Genomic DNA, 20,452 nt, shown 5'->3' with positions numbered 1-20,452 from the left:
CCACAGTGTGCTCTTACCTCTTTAATTGGCAGTTTACAGACTCCTGATCCCAGGTCAGGTTTTACATCCGGGATGATCTCCGTGTCTTCTCTAAACCAGTGAAACACTGATTCCTTCTTCAAGTTAGCAACCTGTTAAAATCAATTAAAAATAGGTGTTATTATTTTCAAAAAACAGGAAGTGAAGGTTTCCACTTGTTTTATATAGTGCTTTACTATATAAAGCTTTACTTGCTTTACTATACAAATACTACCAACACAGGTGAAACCAGAGTGTCATCTGTGTCTAACGTTTAAACATTTAACAAGCATTTTACTTTAATACTTAAAAGCACAGTTATTGTCACACACACACACTTTATATTTTATACAATTCATCGAACAATGCAAATCCAGATGACCAGTGATGTGCTGTATATAAAGTCTTGTTTATGTGGTGGTTTAGGAAGATCAAGGGATGTAGCAAGGCTTTTGAAAGACAAAGGAAGAAAATGCCTGCGGCAAACGGATTAAAGTGAAAAACAAATCTCCTAAATGTTAATGCATTGGTTCTTTTGTTTTATGAATATAAAAATAATACTAATCGGAGAAAATGGTAAAACACAGTTTAATGCTTGGCTGTTTAGTTAATGAACTAAATGGTGAGAGTGCATTAGCATTTGAAGAAGGGGTTATTTAAAATGCCTGTTTGCTGCAGGACAAGTAGACTTATTTTTGCCTACAAAAGTCAACCAGAGGTTCCCAAATGTTAGCACATAACTGTACCTCATCGACTTTCTGCAGTAATTCTCCCCCACTTGATGGATTTAAACATAAATCCTGTCTTTCAACCAAAAAAACTTGAGGCTGTTTATATTTTTCTGCAACATATTATAACCTAAATGATCCCAAATTGGAAGTAGAGCATTTTTCTGGAAACTGGTTGATGTTTAAGTTTGCTACGTTTTGATACTCAACAGTCAAATAATGAATGCATATATTTACTATATCTCTGCATAAATCAAAGATACGCTGATGTCAACTTAACTGTCCCGGAGCACATGAACGGCCACTTTCATTTTAAAATGTTCTTGATAATATACTTCATTCTAACAAGGGCAGGAAAAACCCTGACAATTCTAGTTATTATCTGTCTGGACCTTATCATTACGCAGCACTGTGGCATCCACACTTAGTCTCCATAGAATATCTGCTCAGTAAGTGAGCCTCCCATTTGTCAGACTGTAAATATTCAATAAATATCGAGTACCACTGTGTTTACCTTGCAGACCAAAGTGACAGAGCAGTCATCCCCAATCTGAAGTGATAGAAACTCACTAAAGTGGGGGCCTGTAGTGAAAAGAGACATGAGAGGAAGCCTTGAAAATGGACATAAGCTTTTACAAAACACTTGAGGAACCTTGTTATAAGCTGTATTAACTGATGTGTGGTTTTTAAGGTTGCGCGTCGAGAGTTTATGTAAAGATAGTCTACTTCTCTCCTGTATGCTCACTCATTAGTTATCTCCCAGGCAACATAGTGTTGTGCTGGTCTCAGGCTAAATTAAGAACAAAGCTCTTACAAGCTTAAAAGTGGATGATGTTTTGTATTTCTTACCCTCTTTGACTCTGATGTACTCTCTCCTCTGGAAATCAGCCTCAGCCAGGGCTGCTTTGAAAGCTATGTGCACATACAGATACACATAAACAGAGAATAATTAAAAGATCAAAGTGTTGCTATAGTTTTTTTTTTTAGTGGTCCCCCATATGAGAGCAGAATCATAATTTATGAAATCAAGCATCTTTAGTTGAATCTTAGGGAGTCCTATAGACATGAAGTTCAAACCCTTCTCTACACTAACGGGCTTAATACATTTCCATAATGGGATCTCTAATGCAGCAGATGCTGCAAGTCTACTGTCATACAAAAAAGCCCATTCTATACACTCTCTGCTACATGTCTGTGTTCCTCCTGGCTTAGGCTTGACAGCATACCCCCTAATTAGTACGCTGAAAAATAAGAGGTTGTGATAAGTTCTTTCTGCACACATCCACTTAATATACATTCATGGTTTGATACAGCTGCAATCCAACCAAGAGAAAAAAAATTACAGTCCAGAGGTTATTGTTCTTTTTCTGTAGAATGTAGTCAGATACTGCAGGTTTTGTGGGGTCTGACTGGGTTGGAATCACATTCGAAAGGCTGATCGTAGGACAGCAGTAAACCTTGGCCCCTCTTACCATCTCCAATCAGAACCAGTGAGCTCTGTGCCTTTCCTCCTCCATCTGTGATCTGGCAGGTATATGTCCCCTCATTCTCCTCAGTGAAATGATCCATGATGAATTCAATGATCCCTGTAGCGACGTCATGACCCATCTTGTTGGGCTGCAGAAAAATAGAGTTGTAATTTTAAAAAGCCTACTTGACGACAGACTTTGTGAATATCATAACTTTTGTGTAGTTAAAAACAGCTGACTGAACTATTGTCTTGATAGAAAAGTAGTTTGTTCACCTTGAAGCTAGAAAATAAATCATTCATCTCTTCTGTTTCTTATTTGCAAGGCTCACTTAAATGGTTTAGCCCATACTTTGGGACCTTTCACTTTGAGCCTCGCAAAAATTACAGGTGAAAGAAAACTACCTGGCTAACTGATATATCATTTTCCGGACTTCATTTTCCATTTGCATGACTTTTGCACTGAATTTCAAGTACTGCATAGGGAGATGTGGCACAGGTAGGAACTGACTACAATCTGCAGGTAAACTAAGATGTATCTTACATCAGCTCCAGACAGTTCCTTGTTGTTTGCGAAGAATTTGTAGGTGACATTGGAAGAAATCTCCTCAGCCTGCAGCCAGAACCTCATTCGGCCTCTCTCCAGAATCTTATAGGCCAACTCAGACTTCAGCGGGATGACTAGAGGACAAGAAGGAGGAAGGGTAAGGGGTTTCAAAACATTATTGTCCTTGTTTAATGAGGAGAGGAAGGAGGAGAGGACAGGAGAAGGAGAAGAGCTTAGGCAGGTGATGCAAAAGCAGGTAAGACTTTTTTTTGGGATCAAATAAAAAGAGAAATCTGCCCCTAAAAAAATAAAGAAATCAGAAATCTTCAAAGGCAGAAGAAGAAAGAAAAATAAAAGCATAAAAGAGGAAGAATGAGAAACGAAGTAAGCAGGTAAGACAGATTAAGACTCAGAGGAGAAAGTTTTAAAGAAGAGATTAAAAGGGACAAAGAGAGAGAAACTCAGAGAGATTGAAAGAGTCAGCCAAAGGTACCTACCTGGGTGTCTGATATCATAACTGAGCGCCAGCATCTTTGCCAACTCTGTAAGGCACAGACACATTATTTTATAGACACAGACATGCAGTTATCATACATGTGACATTTTATGCATTGGTGTAATTTTACCATTAGCTTCGATGAGGTACCAGATAAGTCAGGGAGAGGAAAATCAAGAAACAAAAACCTTAAAACTGAAGATTATAGCTGAAAGGACAGCATTACATTGTGACTCATAACTGGCCCTGAATGCTTACCCTGAAACACAGACTGTATTATGAGTTGTTGTATTATTGGAGCCTCACCAAGTACCTGTGATATAACTGAAATAAATGAATCCTTGCGTGCTAGAAGTTCAGAGTTTATTGCGAGTTACAGTGGAATTACTGTAGGCCGAATGGGAAGCAATCAGTGGAAGCCACGTATTATAGCCTCGTAGCAAACTGGTGCAATAGAAGGAAAAGTGTTGTGAAGCTTTCTGACAGAAATCCTTTTGCCACGAAGATCTGGTGGTAAAACATGTTCAGTGCCCCAAGCTTGGAGAAATAATGCGCTCTGCTAGTATCATCAGATGTGTAATGAAATTGTTTGTTGCCTACATGCCAGGGTGATTGTTTTTAAGTATCCTCTCACTGCTTTCATCTTTTATTGCATTCTACACACTGCCTTAGTTCTCCGATACAGTTTTCTTTTGATTTTGGCTCAAGTCTGCGCTTTTGATGTAGTTATTAGGGTGTTGCTCTACAGCTGTTCAAATTTTCACGATCAAGGCATGAGAGGTATTTGCATGCAATAGTTTAACAGAGGTAGGAAACGGATATGGAATGCAAACTAATGCGATGAGATGATTAAGATAATAATGGCAACATCACAAATTACCATATGTCAACAAGGGCAAATGAGCCATGAGTATAGAATACAAATAAACATAAACATGAGAGATTTCATTAAGTCTAAGTTGCAGATTCTCTTACAGATTTTCAAATTTTGCATGACAGTTGACTGGGTGCCTAAGCATCAGAGCCATCCTTACATAGCAATGAATAGAACCTACCTTCATTAGAGATTGTGTAGCTGGATGACACTCCCTCTGTGTTTGTGACAGAAACAGAATACGTCCCAAAGTCTTCCTTATCTGGGTTTTTGAAGATCAGCTTAGAGCTGCAGTGGAGGGCAGAAGAGAAACACAGGCACACATAGTCAGAGAGATTGTTCAAGCTGAAATTGAATGCAACTGTTTGATGTCATATGCATGGTATATGTGTGTGTGTGTGACTGTGGTCTTACTGGGTGCCCTCGGATTTAATCACTACCCCTTTAGAGAAATCAGTGATTTCTTTATAATCTTTCTTCCAGATGAACTTGGAGCCTTCGTTTATCTGGCAGGACTCGAATGACAGAACAATGTCACCTGACTTCTCATCCACCACACAGGACACCTCCTGGGAACCTTCAATATAGAGACAAAGATAGTTTTTAGACTTTTTTGTCTCCAGTTAATGCCCAGAAAGCCTAGACAGCTATTAATGTGAGCTTTGATATTTGATGGATTGACATCACATGTGTCCACTCGCTCGTAAACTCTTGCCTTCACCACTGTCAACAATAGTGCAACACTCACTCAAAGCAAAACCATAGCACTTTGTATGAGATACAAAGAGAAACTTGGAGACACATATTTATGAATTCTAACACCCTACATTTTAGTAAGGTATTCAGTTTCGGTCTGCTGTTAAATGTTACCTGCCACGGCCTTGGCAGTCACAGGGTCAGAGGCCATTGAGGCCATACCCACTCCTGCAGCATTGACTGCACGCACTCTGAACACATAGGTAGTGCCCACCTCCAGACCTGTTACCTAGGACACAAACAGACAATCTGTTGTTGCTAGGGGGAGTGGAGGTGTGAACGTCTGTAAATGGGTGTGGTAACTTTCAACCTGTGCAAAATTGACAGGTAAATAAATTATGACATAATAACAGTATATTTTATTCTGAATCTAACCATACTATTTATTTTGTTGATCACTTGGTGCTGTGAATAAATGTAAAATATATCATCCTCTAACCCAGCAGCAGCTGGATCTATTATTATAATTCCCCTTGTTCTTTTAGGCTACTTACCCTAAATATTAATAATGCATGAGTAATCCGTACTGTTTCAAAGCATATTTTTATTAGATCACTAAATGGTCTTTGTATTATTATAATTATTCTTGTCTTATTTTACTTTACTGACTTTCCATTATCACACATAAGGCGATTCACCTTTAAAAGAGTTTCTTTTTGTACTATTTCACCTAGTAATTACTTGGTTCATCCACTAGATGTCAGTGTCACACAGTTTTTTGTACCTACACTGCTGCATTTTTGGTAGTGGTAGATAAAGTGCTGTAAAAAGTGGATGAAAATTTAGTTTTTGGGAAAAAAAGTTCAGTAAAGATGAATAAACACACTGTTACATAATAAACATGATGCACCGCAGTTTACACTTGTTTAAGCAGTGCCAACATTTAGTTTAACCTATATGTTATATTGTAAATTGAAAGTGTTATTCCAATTTCTTTTGTCTTGCGTGCTTAAGTAAAATCTTAGATGAGCAGTCCTTCCTATCACCTTGAGCAGTGGAGGGTAACCTCTATGATTCATAGATTGGAACAGTGATGCCCTCACCTTTAGGAAGCGGTGACTGGCAGCTTTTTCATTGGCTGTGATCCAGTTAGCAGTGCCCTTCTTGGCATACTCAACATGGTAACCTGTGATTGGTCCAGAACCAGTGTAGACAGGCTTTTGCCACTCAACCACCAATGAATTATCTCTCACTTCACAAAAGGTCAGGTCATAGGCTGGGCCTATATGAGCCAGATGATGAGAGGAGAAGAAAAAGAATTCCATATTTATCTTTCTAGAAGTGTAAAAGCTTCACATTTGACTCAGAGTTTGAAGTCAGTCACTAAAAAGTGTAATTTACTAACCAGGTTCTGGCATTGTCCAGGGATCACATGTAAAGTCTTCTGAATGTTTGGACGCTGGTCCAAGACCAGCCAAGTTGGCTGCATAAACATGGAACTGATAGACTGCTCCCTCTGTCAAGTTCTCCACCTTTTAATAAAATGTTACGTGGTTAACTAAAATCCTAGGTATCATTATCAATTTAAACAAAATGGACATGCCACTTTCAGAGTTGAACATAAAATAATATGTATCTTAACTTTTGTATGATATATAAGAAGAGTATGCAAGTATGTATGCAAAATTGTGGCCCTTTTCTGTTTGTTTTGATGTTTGAATGTTATAAAAAGAGTCCAAATACCTTATAAACTCTCTCTGTGAATGGTGGGATATGAACCTCCCTCCACATGGTTGTTCCACTACGTCTTTTGTCCACATAATACTCTTTGATCTTTGCTCCTCCAGAGCGAAGAGGCTTCTTCCAGTTCAGAATCATTGAATGGCCGTCGCAGTACAGCAGTGCAATGTCATAAGGAGCAGATGGGGTGGCTGTAAGAACAGTACTGAGTTTTAATTCTTTAAAATGAAAAGGTTTGGGGCAATTATCATGGTTAACATCTGCAGTAGTGAGCAAATATTTGGCATTACTGACTAAGGGCAGCCTTGACAGTCAAAGGTGCAGACTCCTGGGATTCATCACTGAGACCCAGCTCGTTGATAGCCTGGACACGGAACACGTAGGTTTCTCCTGTGGTCAAACCACTAACCACAAACCTGAAGAGACACAAAGCAAAGCCCATTGTTTAATAAGCAGCCAGAGAAAAAAATCCATTTTTGAGCCCAGCAGTGTGTTTGTGTGTCACTAGAAACATACCTGGTGTTCTTGTGAGGTTTGTGATTGGCTGAGGTCCAGTTCTTGGATCCTTGCACACACTGGTCAATGTAATAACCAATCAAATTATTAGGTTCCTTTGGAGGAGCCCATTGGATGAGGACAGAGGTGTCTGTTTCCCTTGTCGCAATCACCTGACCAGGAGCGGATGGTACGCCTGCAATTGATTAAAAAAAAAAAATAGCTACATAATACTGTAATTACAATTAAGGATACTTTATATTAGGAATCTTCTGGTTTTCAAGTGGCTGCTACTCAGTATCTATACCACAACCCTCTTACACCTGATCATAATTTTTATGTCAGCTTCATGTTTGAAACATTTCATGACTGACTGGTTAACAGTCATAAAATCTCTCAGCTGACATATTGAAAACTTTTCGCAGTAAGCAGTTCAGAAGATCACCCACACGTCATTTTCTCATGAAGTAACACATAAATACAATTAAAGGTGTTGCAACTGGTAATTGGTAATAATAAACACTACTGCTGTGTAACAGGAAAGGAAAAATGGAGGCAAACCTTTGAGTTCCTGAGTCTGAATAGGTCCAGTTGGCTCTGATGGCTCACTGGTCCCATAAATGTTGGCAGACAAAACTCTGAACTTATATTGTTTTCCCTCTGCCAGGTCAAAGACAGCATAACGAGGAGATCGAATAGGGACCTGGGTGTTAACGCGCTGCCATGCGCCACTGTCTGCCATGCACTGTGGAGAGACGGAGACGTGGAAGCAAGTTTGTTTACATTTTAAAAATGTATTTTATTTTTTCAAGGCTTGTCTCTATATGTGTTATAGAGAAGACCTGTAAAAATAGTTTAGGCACACAAGTTAATGTAACTGCATAATATAAAGGAGAGAAAACTGCTGTTACTACTTCGTCAAACTATAAACAACTGTTGAGGGGGAAGTCGGTGAATTAGAATATAACATTGTTTGTTACCTTTTCTATGTAGTACCACATGGGAGCCCTGCTGGTGTACGCTGGAGCTTTCCAGCTCAAAACAACATAGGTCCTATCTGTTTCTGAGGCATTAATTCCTGATGGAACACCTGGAGGCTTTCCTTCAGCTACAAAGAAACAGAACTGAAAATGTTAGAAATACAATACATATTATATGTGGCGTAACAAATACACGAGCCGGTCACTTCCTTGCGTAGATCTGTTTAACTGCTTAACACAAATATCTAATCAACCAATCACAAGCCAGCAACTCATTGCATTTCAGCTTGGAGACATGGTCAAGACAACCTGCTGAAGTTTAAACCAAGCATCAGAATGTATGTATCGACTTCAATTCAAACCCACCTTCAACTTCGTCATAGTAAGACACGATATCCAGTCTTCCTCCAAGCCTTTTGGCTACAGGAAGATAAAGAGATGATCATCATGTGTTTGTGATTGATACTGACCTTTTGTTTATATAGGAGCTGAACATGTACTGTATCTAATGCTATAAAATAGACTGATTAGTGTGTAGTTTACAAGTCTAACCTGCCCCCAAATAAAAGCATGAGATAAGTACAGTATGACATAATTTATTAAAAAACACATATTATGTAACTATGTGCTTTAAATCAGGGCTGATTGTAATTCTATGTGAATAACTGTTTAGCAAGAAACAAGAAGACAGTTATAATTTCAAACAATAGTTACTATAATAATGACAACTTGACACATGACAAAACTTCAAAACACTGTATTTTTAAGGTGAGCTTAGACATTTCTCTGTATTCGTGTAGTTAAACCCACCGTGAAGCCTCTCAAACTCAGTGGGGTCCATTGCAGTGATGGGATCAGACATACGAGAAGGTTTGCTGATTCCATGGGAGTTAACAGCTCTGACTCTGAAGTAGAAGGAGTGGCCTTCAAACAGCCCAGACACTGGATATTTACAGATCTTTATGGGGTGATCGTTACATTGGGTCCAGTTTTCAGTTCCAACCTCACATCTAAGAAGAGAAAAGATGAGAGTGCCGCAGAGTTAATGAGATGAATGCAAATAGAAAGATCTGACACAATACTGGTATGGCATGGAGTCATTATAGACATGTAACTATTGCAAAGAATAATATGTGTACAAGTTTATAATGGATGTTTTTGCGGATGCTACCATAGTTTGTCTTTATGCTGGCCAGTTTATCTGTTTATGGCGTTTATACCAGTAACGCTTACTTGTCGACAAAGTATCCCAGGATTGGACCCTCTGTAGTTGTATTAGGAGGCTTCCATGACACAATGACATAGTCTCTATTGGCATCATGGATCTCAATGTCCATAGGAGCACCAGGTGCAGCAGGGACTGGAGGAGGACCATCTAGACAGGAAGTGATGACGTGCAATGTTTTATTAATCACATTATTCATAAGAAATAAGAAGCAATAATAATTAGCATTAGCAGTTAGCAGAATAAGTATTAATTTGACAGCAAAACCGTATCAATTTCATAAAATCTAAGTTTCAGTTTCCAGACTGGATTTAGAAATACATTAATCTTATCCAGTCCAACGCTTGGCTTATCTTACCTGCGACCGAGACAAAGGCGCTGTGTTCTGCGGTGCCTCCTTTAGTGACCATGCGCAGGGTATAGAGACCCTCATCATCTTTGTAGAGATTTGGAAGAGTCAATTTGCTGAATCCTCTACCAGTTTCAATCTTCACCCATTTAGAGTCAAACAGACGAGTGTCTAGGAAAAATGAGACAGGCTCATTGACTCAGCTTCACCGCATAACTCTTATGAACCTCAACTATAAAATGCTAAAATAATGAAACATCAAGTTTGAGTAAATAAAGCCTTTCTGCATACAACAAAAATAAGTTAGAATTTTCTTTTATACCTCAGACACACACGTAGCAAATGAAACGGCTCACAAATTTGGGGTGATATTACTTGAGTCGACTTAACTGCTTTTGGTATAATTAATAGGCAATAAAAATAGTGTCCATAACATTTTCTAATTTTTCCACTGCTGTGCCTCTGGCTGCATGTCGGCTAGATTGGGTCAGGCAGTCACTGTGGCATTTAGCATATATTACTAGCAATTATAGGGTAATTACTGTATCATAAAGTGCTATTTTATATCAATTACCATCTCTGTACCACTGTGCCTCAGGCTGTAGGTTTGCCAGGTTGGGCTCCAGGGTCATGGTAGCAGAAAGGGTTGCAGATTCTCCCTCGGTAGCGAAAACCGGTCCAAACGTATCCAGAAAAGTAATGTGGATTTTAGTGTAATGGATCTTTGGAAGCATAGAAGCTGGGGCAAAGAAGAGATAACATGAAAGAGATAGTAGTACTGGTGGTAACAGCTTGTTGCTTCACACGCTCTTTTGAAAGGAGAATAGAGGAATATTATGTTAATTCATATTAAATAATATAATTGTATTACAGTTGTCATTTATGAGTATTTTAAAATCTAGTGCTGATGTTCTCTGGAGGTAATTACTTTGCCTACCTGCATAAGGCAGCCATGCATATGAACAGGACTCTTCCTCCTGCTTGAATCCTGCACAAAAAAACAACAACAAACAGTAAACGTTATGTGTGATTGGCAGCAGCAGCCAGCTGAAATAATACAGATGTGCAGTTACAGATTCATATGATTTATCTAAATATGATTAAAAAATTTTATGAATGACCTTTATTGTAAAATAATCCTCCATCAAATTTGTTGAAATGTTGCTAATCGCACATGTAACTCATCATAGTAAACAATCAGCTGTAGGTACAGACACTTTGTGAAGTAGCCTCTAGTCTCAGAAGTGAAGCGAAAGTCAGCAAAGGGAGAATCCTGTCGTCTGTGTGTGTGTGTGTGTGTGTGTGTGTGTGTGTGTGTGTGTGTGTGTGTCTGTGTGTCTGTGTCGGGAGTGAGAACGGGCTCCATGATTGTATCAAAGTTATTGGGGAAGTGATCCAAATGTTAACCCAAGTTCCAGTTATTACTTAATTTGCTTGTTTTAAATGCTGTTTAGCACAATTAGGGTTGATTCTGTAACTTCTGGTCCCATCGTGAATTAGCCTTCCTATTTAGAGAATAGTGGGTTATGATTTGGGGTGTGATTGTATTTCGATTATTGTGCTTAATAAGTTGCTACTGTAAAACCACGTCCATGGTTTCCTAGTTAGACCTAGTTCCTGTCACAGAGTTCCCTATTTGCTTACAGCAATCAGTCTCATCGCTATTTGAACAACAATCACAAAAGTGTTATCATTCCACCTTGAGATGGGATGAATGTGGCAATGATGTGCTGGTGAGGTGAACAGAGAAGACAATCTGAGTGGGAGCATCAGTTAGACTAGTTAACATGAAGTTAAAAGAAATAAGACTATTCACATTTAATATAAGGGAAAGACAAGCCACACTATCCTCAATCCGGCCATCTGCCCCACTCAGTATCACAACAGCGACCCACTACTGACCAACAGTATCAACAGCAGTCCAGCCCTCTTCTCTGTAACAATATTGTGATTCATTGTTATTATTGTCATTAATAGGTTGCTACTGTAAGACCATTTCCATGGTTTCCTAGTTAGAGCCAGTTCTTATCACAGTTTTCCTTATATGCTTACAGCATTTAGACTCATCGGTTATCACTATTTGCCACAATAATCACAAAAGTGTTATCAACCCAACTTGAAATATCATTACTAAAGGAAGTTGGATATTCTCTGCTTGGAGGCATAGCATATGATCGTGAGGCGGCATCAATTAAATAATTACTGGAATTTGATTTATGGAGTACAAGCTGTGCTTTTGCTCACACATCATTGTGGCTTCTTCTGATTGATCTGGGCATGTTGCCTGCTCCATATCAGGAGTTTGCAACCAAGTATAGCATTGGTTTCACAAAGTCTTCATTGAGTTGATTGAGGCTAGCTATGGAGCATAGCAAAAGAGTGGTAGATCATGAGAATGGGTGGCAGACTTGGGGTGTTTTGGTACTTTGGCTAAGTCAGTTAGCAACACTAAACTATAAACACGTTTGCATTCTTGCATCTGGTCTAGAGTTTGGGGGTAGGCTTGTGTGTGTATGATAGTCAGCGTGTGCAACCCTTTTGCACGTCCATTGCTTTACACTTAAAGCCTCTGGTTATCAGATTGAATGACTTACTCTTCACAATAATGGAGGCCTGAGTGGAGGCTTGTCCATGGAGGTTTACAGCCATAGCAGTGTACTGAGCTGTATCATCAGTTGAGCATCTGCAATACAGAATAAACATAAAATGGTTGCATTTTGATCAAAAGATTACCCAACAGGCCACAGATTAGAGCATAAACGAAATGGTGATTGAGCACTGTATCATACTTAGCATACTTAGCTAAATTCTGGGACTTCATGGGAATCTTATGGATTTTACAGTCATCTGTGAAATTATTGAAACTGCCTAAATAGCAGGTGAGCTACATATTAGAAGATCTGCCCTGACAGGACTAACTGCTCTCTACTGACACATTGCCACTGTGCATTTGCTCCTACAGCGTGTATGAATCCACTTCACCAAATGAGCAATTATTCCCCACATGAATGCTTCATGTTGCCAAGGATAATCAGCAGTGGAGAAGACAGAGCACAGATTGTGTAAAGCCCCATTCACACACACAGATCAACTAACAATGCTTGGTTTACTTATTCAGAGAATGTTTTGGTTTAGACCCACAGCTTTCCTTTTAGGAAACACCATGTGCCAAATCTCACCTGACAAACAAAGTAATGCTTGCTGAATACTCAATGCATAGTCCTTTGAGTTGGAAACAAAGCCACAGGGCAGGGGGTTAATTGTATCTTCTGTGTGAGCGGATTTTATAATCTGCCAATATGTTAGAGATGCAATGCAGTTCATCACAAACACTGTGTCTGGTAAGCTTTTTCTAAGTTATATTTACATAGAGGCTACTGGATTTGTTTTCTTTAGAGCAGTGTAGCTACAGATCTTTGGCCATTCTGGCAAGTTGCAAGACTTAAGTTGTCTTTTTGTTTCTGCTCATACCTCTCACTTTTCCACAGCCCTATGTTACACCTTTAGCATGTGACATGAGACTTTAACCCTGTGACAAATTCATAAACTGATATAGTCATGAAAGAGGATGTTATTAGCAAAAGTAATGTGGGGGAGAACAGCGAATGTACTCTCATTAAGTCACAAATAACTTAAGCTATACAGTGTGTAGGTGTAGGACTCGTGAGGTGTCTATACATAATTTAACTTCTTGCTGACTATTTCTAACCCTGCTTAATGCCATGCTATAGTTTTGTGGTAACTGTTATTATAATTATTTAGCTATTTTAAAAAGTCATAAGTCATGGTAAGAATGCAGTACTCAAGAGTATGATGTGCTTCAGGGGTGTTTTTTCTCCAAGGAGTATTAACTGCTGGCTGTACAGTGTGTAAGTAAGGAAACGGCGATGGCCTGAAAGATTCCTGGAGTATCACGTACCACTGAGGTCAGCACTTGAACAGCTGAGCTTCCACAGACTGGAGGGAGAGCAGGATAAGCTCCAGTCCCCTGACTGTAACTACACAGCCCGCCCACACCTTCAGGTGACAGGCGGTAAACATCTCTGATCTAATTTTGTGCATGGGGCTTGAAAGAATTAAGGAGGAGGAGATTTCCAATGGTTTGCTACATATTCTTAATCCAGATGTTTGGGCAGTCAGACCAGCGGCCTTGTAACTCAGTGCACTTCATCTTAAGAAAACATAGAAGCAGACAAGCACAAGCAAACTACAACACATTTGTAAAAAAAAAAGTTGGGATGTCTTGTAAAATGTAAATTTTAAAAAGTAACATCAAGGAGAGGGAGAGAGCCATACAGACATGGACAGAAAGAGACGGGAGTTTTAGATTGTGACCCATTCTTAAAATCCCAAGTTAAAGGAACATCATCAAATACTGAAAAGCCAGAAAACACAAACAAATACTACATAGTTAACCATGGAAATACTAAATACATACTACAAACAATCATATGTTTGTACTGTGTATTTTTATTGCATTATTGTTACCTTCAGCAAACGTGAAAGTACTTCTATAAACTATCACTGGCCAATCACTGCTTTAGTATTGGCCTATCACTGAATATTCAGTTTCTACAACTGGCCCACATGTGTATCACGTTCCCGGCAATTTTTTTTGTTCATAATAGAAAACAGTCACTGACTTGGATTTCATAATTGCTCACACTTGGGTGCAGATTGCTGAGATACTTTGATTAATCTTGACTTTTAGTCAATCTGATTTAAAAACAAACAAACAAACAAATAAAACATCTGTAATTGAAGGAATGCAACCTAATATTTGTCATTAGACCTGTTTAACTTTTTTTTTAATGAATATTTGCTTGTTTCTCTTTTGCCAGACGTTTCTCCCTTTTAAAAGGCAGAAATGTCCTTTGTGAGAAAGACGCACCATAGTGGGAAACGTTTTTCCCATTATTGTGCTGGACTGCTGTATTATTGGATTTTTTTCTCTTTTGGGATCTTTACCTTACTATATAAAGTCCCATGAGATGACTGCTGTTAGTAAATTGGTGGCAGATAGATAAAAATATGTTCAAAAACTCTAACCTTTATTGAACTTAATGTACCTTGGGATCTCCAGGGAGTGGATTCCACCTTTGGTTTCAACCAGATATCTTCCAGAAGACAAGTCCAGGATCATACCATCTTTATACCTAAAAATGAGACAAACAATAGCTATCTTCATGAAACATTGAGTAATAAAAGGTATGAATGCAGTGATGTATCCACGAGACCACAAAATGACATTCACTATGGTCTAAACAGCATGATGCTGTTCATTACGTTTATTCTTGAGATTTTATGGAAACCCGTGACCCCAGAAAACTGGCTTCCTTTTCATCTTCTTACCTTGTAGTTTGACCTCACCACAACAGACAAAAAGTTGGGAATGACACTTCCTTGGAAGTTACACAAGTCTAGTTGTCATGTAATGCTCTGGATTTTGCCTCCAGCACCTGGTTAATAGACTAGGATTTTGGCATTTTGGGTGAAGAGGCAGGGTTATGCCAAAGAAGCGTGCCTATCCCATCTGCTCTCCACAAAGCAATACAGACCCCTTCAACCCTTTTTAGTGAAGCGGCGAGCCAATAGAAAAGCTGTCATGAGAGACAGAACTCTCAGTTTTTGACCTTAACTGTGCTTCCTGCCTTATTTTGGTGCAATTTGAGATGTCAAGAAGCAAATGTCAACATTTATGTCCAAACACTAATTTAAAAAGATCTTTTACATTGGATAGTAATTAATTGTAGTAGACTGTGTTGTTAAATGTCTTGCGGACTGTCTAGCTGAGTCTAGCCTGTCCATGATGCTATTGTATGCTGTATTAGAGCAGACAATGCTATCCCTTAATTAGGTTTACTGGGAATAAGGCATTAGCCAAATGTCTACAGTCTATATTGAATGAAGACTTACAGTGATGTTACATTTGTTGTTTTCTTAATATGCTGTCCTGAACGTTTATTCATAGCCATCTGCTGCTGGAATGCAAAGTCATGAATAAGCCTAAGATATGCACATGAGAGCACTTATGACAAGGCCTATCAGGAGAGCATTCCCATTTCATACCAGGCACAGAGCTGCAAACCATGGGCCCATGGCATAGTCACTCCTCCTTAGGCGGGTCATAAGCTGTGTTACAGGGATTATTCAAACCCTTCCTGAGATGAGGAGGGAGATTCCCAGCATCCATCACAGGGGTCTGTTGATGCCTAACTGGCATGTGAACTCCCACTGACTGTGAAACAGCAATGAAAGAACAACCATGCCCACACATTGAAAGTGATGTGTGTTTCACAAACACAATGGAGTAACCATTGCTAGCATACTGACTTAAGCGTAATAGTCAGAAATTTAGTAGTTATTTTGTACTACAATGTAGCAAAATATGGAAAGAAAACTAACAAATAATAAGTCATATATCTACAGTGGGAACTTTGTACTTAATCATGGATTTATAGTGTCAGAAACTACATCTCCTGGGGTCATGGGTGTTTGGTTTTGTTTGTTTGTTTTTAAAATAAGGTAAGTTCATTTTATGTAGACCACAGTGACAGTCAGAGTCAACAAATCATGTAGACCGACTTACCATTTTACAACCGGCATGGGGAAGCCCTCAACAGTACAGACGATTTTGACTGGAGTGTTTTCAAACACCATGTGGGATCTGAGTCGGACCAGGAACTTTGGTCCCCTGATCATGGGCTCCTCACGCACATATTTGTCATCCAATTTTGTTCTTACCTAGACGGGCAAACAATAACACCAATATATGACAAATCGTTTTAAAATACATTGTACTATACAGCATTCATATTAATAAAATCCAAAGGACAGTTAAACAACGAATATAGAAGTCTTGATTAAAACAGTTACAAGATTCTTACCACTTCCTGGATGCGGGTTTTTGTTTTGTGCTCATATCTTTCCTCCATCGCCTCAGAGCTAAAGACAATGACAGCAATAAGTCAGTTTCCCAAAACCATGATGAACCTGAGCCCTGTAAGCTGATAATTGAGCATCTAATGTAAAATAAATAAAGATATTAGTTACTTTGAGGTGTGGACCGTCCCTGCCAAAAAACCTCTTACAGTAAGTAGCACTGGTTTCCCAGCTGTAATTTTAAAAATGCCTCATAGTATTTGGTCCATACTGTGGTACATGGTGCATGTTTCTACTCATTAATCAATACTGACCTACCAAACATACATTGTACTTCCTGAAATGTGAACATAAACATAGTGCTATAATGCTACTACAGGATGAAAGGTTTTAGCCTGAACTTATTTTATGCACGCTTCCCAGTTTATGTCCCTGAAACACAGGGAATAATTATGGGAATAATGCAGGACGGGGAAAACCAACTAAACCTGACCTTAAACAGGAAGCTATCAACAGGCCATCAACATACACTCATCTGTGAATTTATGACCCCTCTGGCAGTGTGATCATGGCTGTCAGAGTCTTAAGAGTCACACTGAACAGAGGGCAAATGACAGATTATCACCTCACTGCTCGACACCTGCAGTTTTTGTTTTTTGGGTTTTTTTTAAACTTGCCTAGATCTTGATTAATCACACAGCCATTGCACAACTCTTACTTTTAGCAGCTTATTTGCCAAACATATAAGATCTTGGCTAAAGTCTGATGTAATATTATTTGTATATGACATTATGGATACTCTATAGCAGTGTTGTTCATTGCTGTTGTTTAAAAAAAAACAAAAAAAACCCTTCAGACCAAAAGTAACTCCACAACTGCCACCAGAAGTGCCCTTCAGCCCCTAGAGTCAAGGGGATCTTGAAAGCTGGCAGCAACAAACAACAGTTGGTACAGTGATCTGCCATCTGGGGCAGGAGCAGCAATGCAGCATTTTAAGTCAGGGAGATGAGCCTATCCTTGACCTTGACCGAGAATGACTCGATTTGCCTTAAAATAGCTAAACATGCAAATTTTGTGGTGCACTTTAAAGGAGATTGGGTAAACGTATGTGGAAGGAAAGGGAACATGTTAAGCAGAAATAAATGCATCTCTTCTGTTTTTAGTGGTATAAATGCACCTGGAATGGCTGTTTTATCTAAAAGAATATAATTTTGAGTATAAGTAGGGAATGGAAATAATAAATCTTTTTAAATAATTTCAGTAAAGAATGAACAAAGCAACCAGAATACCTGTTAGTACTCTTTTTTGAGTCGGACATATACACAAGCAGACATGAAAACAGAAATGGTAACTAATAATAAGAAAAATCACAAAATTTACAATCATTTAAGGACAGATTTTACAGTAGCAGCCTCTTTATTCATTTACACTATCAAACCTAATCAAATTTAGGAAACTCATCCTAAAGTTAACAAGAAAATTACAATGAAAAAATTTCCTTACTCATAGGAGTACCTTAATCAAGTATGAAATCTTTTCATAAAGCTTTTACTAACCACCTCAGAGTCTTTATGTTAACCAGGTTAGTCTGTCTGTTGCTTACATGGCTTCATTTGCAGGTTTAGTTGTACAAAACCTTACTATTGTTACACATCTAATATTAGTAATATTATTAGGACAATTTAAGTAACTTAAAACTATGAATAATACAGAGTCTTTTGGTACCTGCTATATTCTTTAACCACATACTGGCTCTGTTTGTGGTGGTATTCATGGTTGTAACTTCCACGTTTGATCCACGCTGACATGGTGATGCCGTAGATATTGACCTGTTGGACCAGCACCACACATTACAAGATTGTTGCATACAAGTCAGACTTGCAACACAAAGACAAACACTGAACGATTCCTGAAGCGATGCTTGAAATTTTGAAAATAGTCATTTCCAATTACATTTCAGCATGATGTTTTTATTTACTCAACCCTAAAAGGAAAAAAAAACACTCCTAAACTTTGGAAACTCCGACATCTAAATTCATAAACACAGCTGGCTGTCGGCTTCAGGACTGACAAGATGACACTATATTGATGGAACACACAGGCACAAATGTAAACAAAGGGCATGGACAAGTATGGATAAGAATAGCAACTGAAGTACAGCTGCAGCCAAGAGTGTGGTACCAGTTTGATAGCAGTAATGGCTTGTGTGTTTAGCAATTGCCAATAAATAGAATTTTCTAACAGATAAATTGAATAAATTAGGCAAAAAGGAAGCCAGTTACTGTAACGTGACTAAGACAGCACAGCATTAATCCATTATTGATAATAGGGACGTAAAAACTGACACTAAAAACACAGAAAAAGAAAATGCTGCCATACATATGTATCACTGACAGTTCAGCATCCTTAAATGTGTCATCAACTATATGCATGCTGCTTACGGCTGTCTGGCTCCAGCTTATTTAAAACGTTCATTATTAAGAAGATTTCAGGAAATGTCTCATGTATAATCTGAAGTCCTTTTCATTTGTTGTGTGTTTCATATAAACAGAGTAGGTGTGGACATCAAGGCAAGAGAATACAGTAGCTTTGTCTTACATCATCCACACACACAGGGGAGTATAACTGCCTTACATCACCTCATAGTCCTCAGGGACCAGAAATAAGGTCAGATGAAACGTGAAGCGATACTGCGGCCCAACCTCCCTCCCTGAAGGCAACTGAGACGTGCTGCACCGGCAAAAACATTTCTACTTCCATGTCTTTGAAACACACTGCTAAGATTCAGTGTCACTGTATGCATCACTTCTAATGGCCCAAGGCGATCCTCCAAGTCAGCCACAGTAAAAAAAAAACTAAACCCTTGCCTCCAACCTCTATCCCCAGACATCAAAAATAATCGTTCTCATTTGAGTAATGGAGCACAATATTTTATTTATGTCCATCACTCGTGTTTTGCCCTTTTACAGTCATTATATTTTCCCTGAAATGGGTAACCACAGTCTTACTGTAACTGTCTGACTATTTGGTCTTAGCAAACATACTGTGGGTGTTACCTCACTAGGTAACACCCAAACATCTCTATTGTAGCTGTAAAACTTTATAGATCTCAGTCAGAACAATGCAAACCTTTGAATTTCTCCAGTCTGACCATAAACACTTCTACCTAGATGCAAAACTAGTGGTAGCAACAATACAGTAGCTCAACATTGGCTCAAGTGCTTGTACATTTTCTAACTTGAGGCATAATCTTTGTTAGCGAATAAGTGAGCTCAAGTATACATGAAGCCAACACATTTAAAGTCCAAGCGTTGCACACCAACAGACAGCCCTCTGTTGGTCACTCATTTACTCCAGATGAATCACCACATATCGCGAATGCAGTAATTAATATTCATAATAAAATGAAATTAATATATAGTATCACTCATCACATTGAGTATCATTAATAGCTCTGACTAAGAAGCATGAAACATCTCTTGGCTGTGCCTCGGTCTGTTCTCTCTATGCCATCCCACTGATCCCACCAGCTATACTTGGATTTGAAACAAAGCTGCAGATCCAGAGGAGAGAGGAGCATAAAACTGAATTTAAAATTGATTTTCTTACCCCTTGAGATACCCTTTGCAGCGACTTCGGCTGTCAAGCTGAATCCACAGGGAGTCAGCCTAAACCAAGTACAGGGCCAACAAAACCACCACACGTCTTCAACTGTTCCCCACCTGCCTCTCCGTGAGGCCTTAAAAGGAGACAGAGCTGCCTATATATAACCAGTATCCTTCAAGACTCATAATTACTGGAACCAGTAAACTATTTGATTAATAGAGTTTATTCATTACACTTTTTAATGGAAGCCAACCGATTTGTTTCTGGTATTCCAAATTAATGGTGCATGCTTAATGAGTTATTTAAGTATACAAGAGCACACAGACAATGCAGAGAATCTGACAACAG

The 20,452-nt window shown here is 38.7% G+C and overlaps 1 protein-coding gene across 1 annotated transcript in view; it reads right to left on the bottom strand.

Moving 5' to 3' along the window:
- The window catches only part of myom2b (myomesin 2b), a 29,955-nt gene extending 9,720 nt beyond the window's left edge, over positions 1–20,235 (bottom strand). The window contains exons 1-28 of the mRNA XM_019359315.2: positions 20,108–20,235; positions 18,224–18,327; positions 16,504–16,561; positions 16,206–16,360; positions 14,686–14,772; positions 12,211–12,299; positions 10,554–10,604; positions 10,191–10,355; positions 9,626–9,787; positions 9,276–9,417; positions 8,853–9,052; positions 8,409–8,462; positions 8,043–8,170; positions 7,624–7,807; positions 7,084–7,258; positions 6,862–6,983; positions 6,571–6,758; positions 6,233–6,359; positions 5,931–6,109; positions 5,002–5,116; positions 4,546–4,708; positions 4,313–4,419; positions 3,259–3,303; positions 2,759–2,895; positions 2,219–2,363; positions 1,596–1,658; positions 1,261–1,328; positions 18–131 (exon numbers count right to left, since the gene is read on the bottom strand). Coding sequence (XP_019214860.1) covers positions 18–131; positions 1,261–1,328; positions 1,596–1,658; positions 2,219–2,363; positions 2,759–2,895; positions 3,259–3,303; positions 4,313–4,419; positions 4,546–4,708; positions 5,002–5,116; positions 5,931–6,109; positions 6,233–6,359; positions 6,571–6,758; positions 6,862–6,983; positions 7,084–7,258; positions 7,624–7,807; positions 8,043–8,170; positions 8,409–8,462; positions 8,853–9,052; positions 9,276–9,417; positions 9,626–9,787; positions 10,191–10,355; positions 10,554–10,604; positions 12,211–12,299; positions 14,686–14,772; positions 16,206–16,360; positions 16,504–16,561; positions 18,224–18,306 — 3,306 coding nt within the window. The 5' untranslated portion in view covers positions 18,307–18,327; positions 20,108–20,235. The remainder of the gene's footprint in view (positions 1–17; positions 132–1,260; positions 1,329–1,595; positions 1,659–2,218; positions 2,364–2,758; positions 2,896–3,258; positions 3,304–4,312; positions 4,420–4,545; positions 4,709–5,001; positions 5,117–5,930; positions 6,110–6,232; positions 6,360–6,570; positions 6,759–6,861; positions 6,984–7,083; positions 7,259–7,623; positions 7,808–8,042; positions 8,171–8,408; positions 8,463–8,852; positions 9,053–9,275; positions 9,418–9,625; positions 9,788–10,190; positions 10,356–10,553; positions 10,605–12,210; positions 12,300–14,685; positions 14,773–16,205; positions 16,361–16,503; positions 16,562–18,223; positions 18,328–20,107) is intronic.
- Between the last annotated feature and the right edge of the window lie 217 nt (positions 20,236–20,452).

The sequence above is a fragment of the Oreochromis niloticus genome, linkage group LG1 (genome assembly GCF_001858045.2).
Source record: "Oreochromis niloticus isolate F11D_XX linkage group LG1, O_niloticus_UMD_NMBU, whole genome shotgun sequence".
Classification (NCBI taxonomy): domain Eukaryota; kingdom Metazoa; phylum Chordata; class Actinopteri; order Cichliformes; family Cichlidae; genus Oreochromis; species Oreochromis niloticus.
Note: the sequence above shows the minus strand (reverse complement) of the source record. Positions and strands in the feature narration are given on the sequence as shown.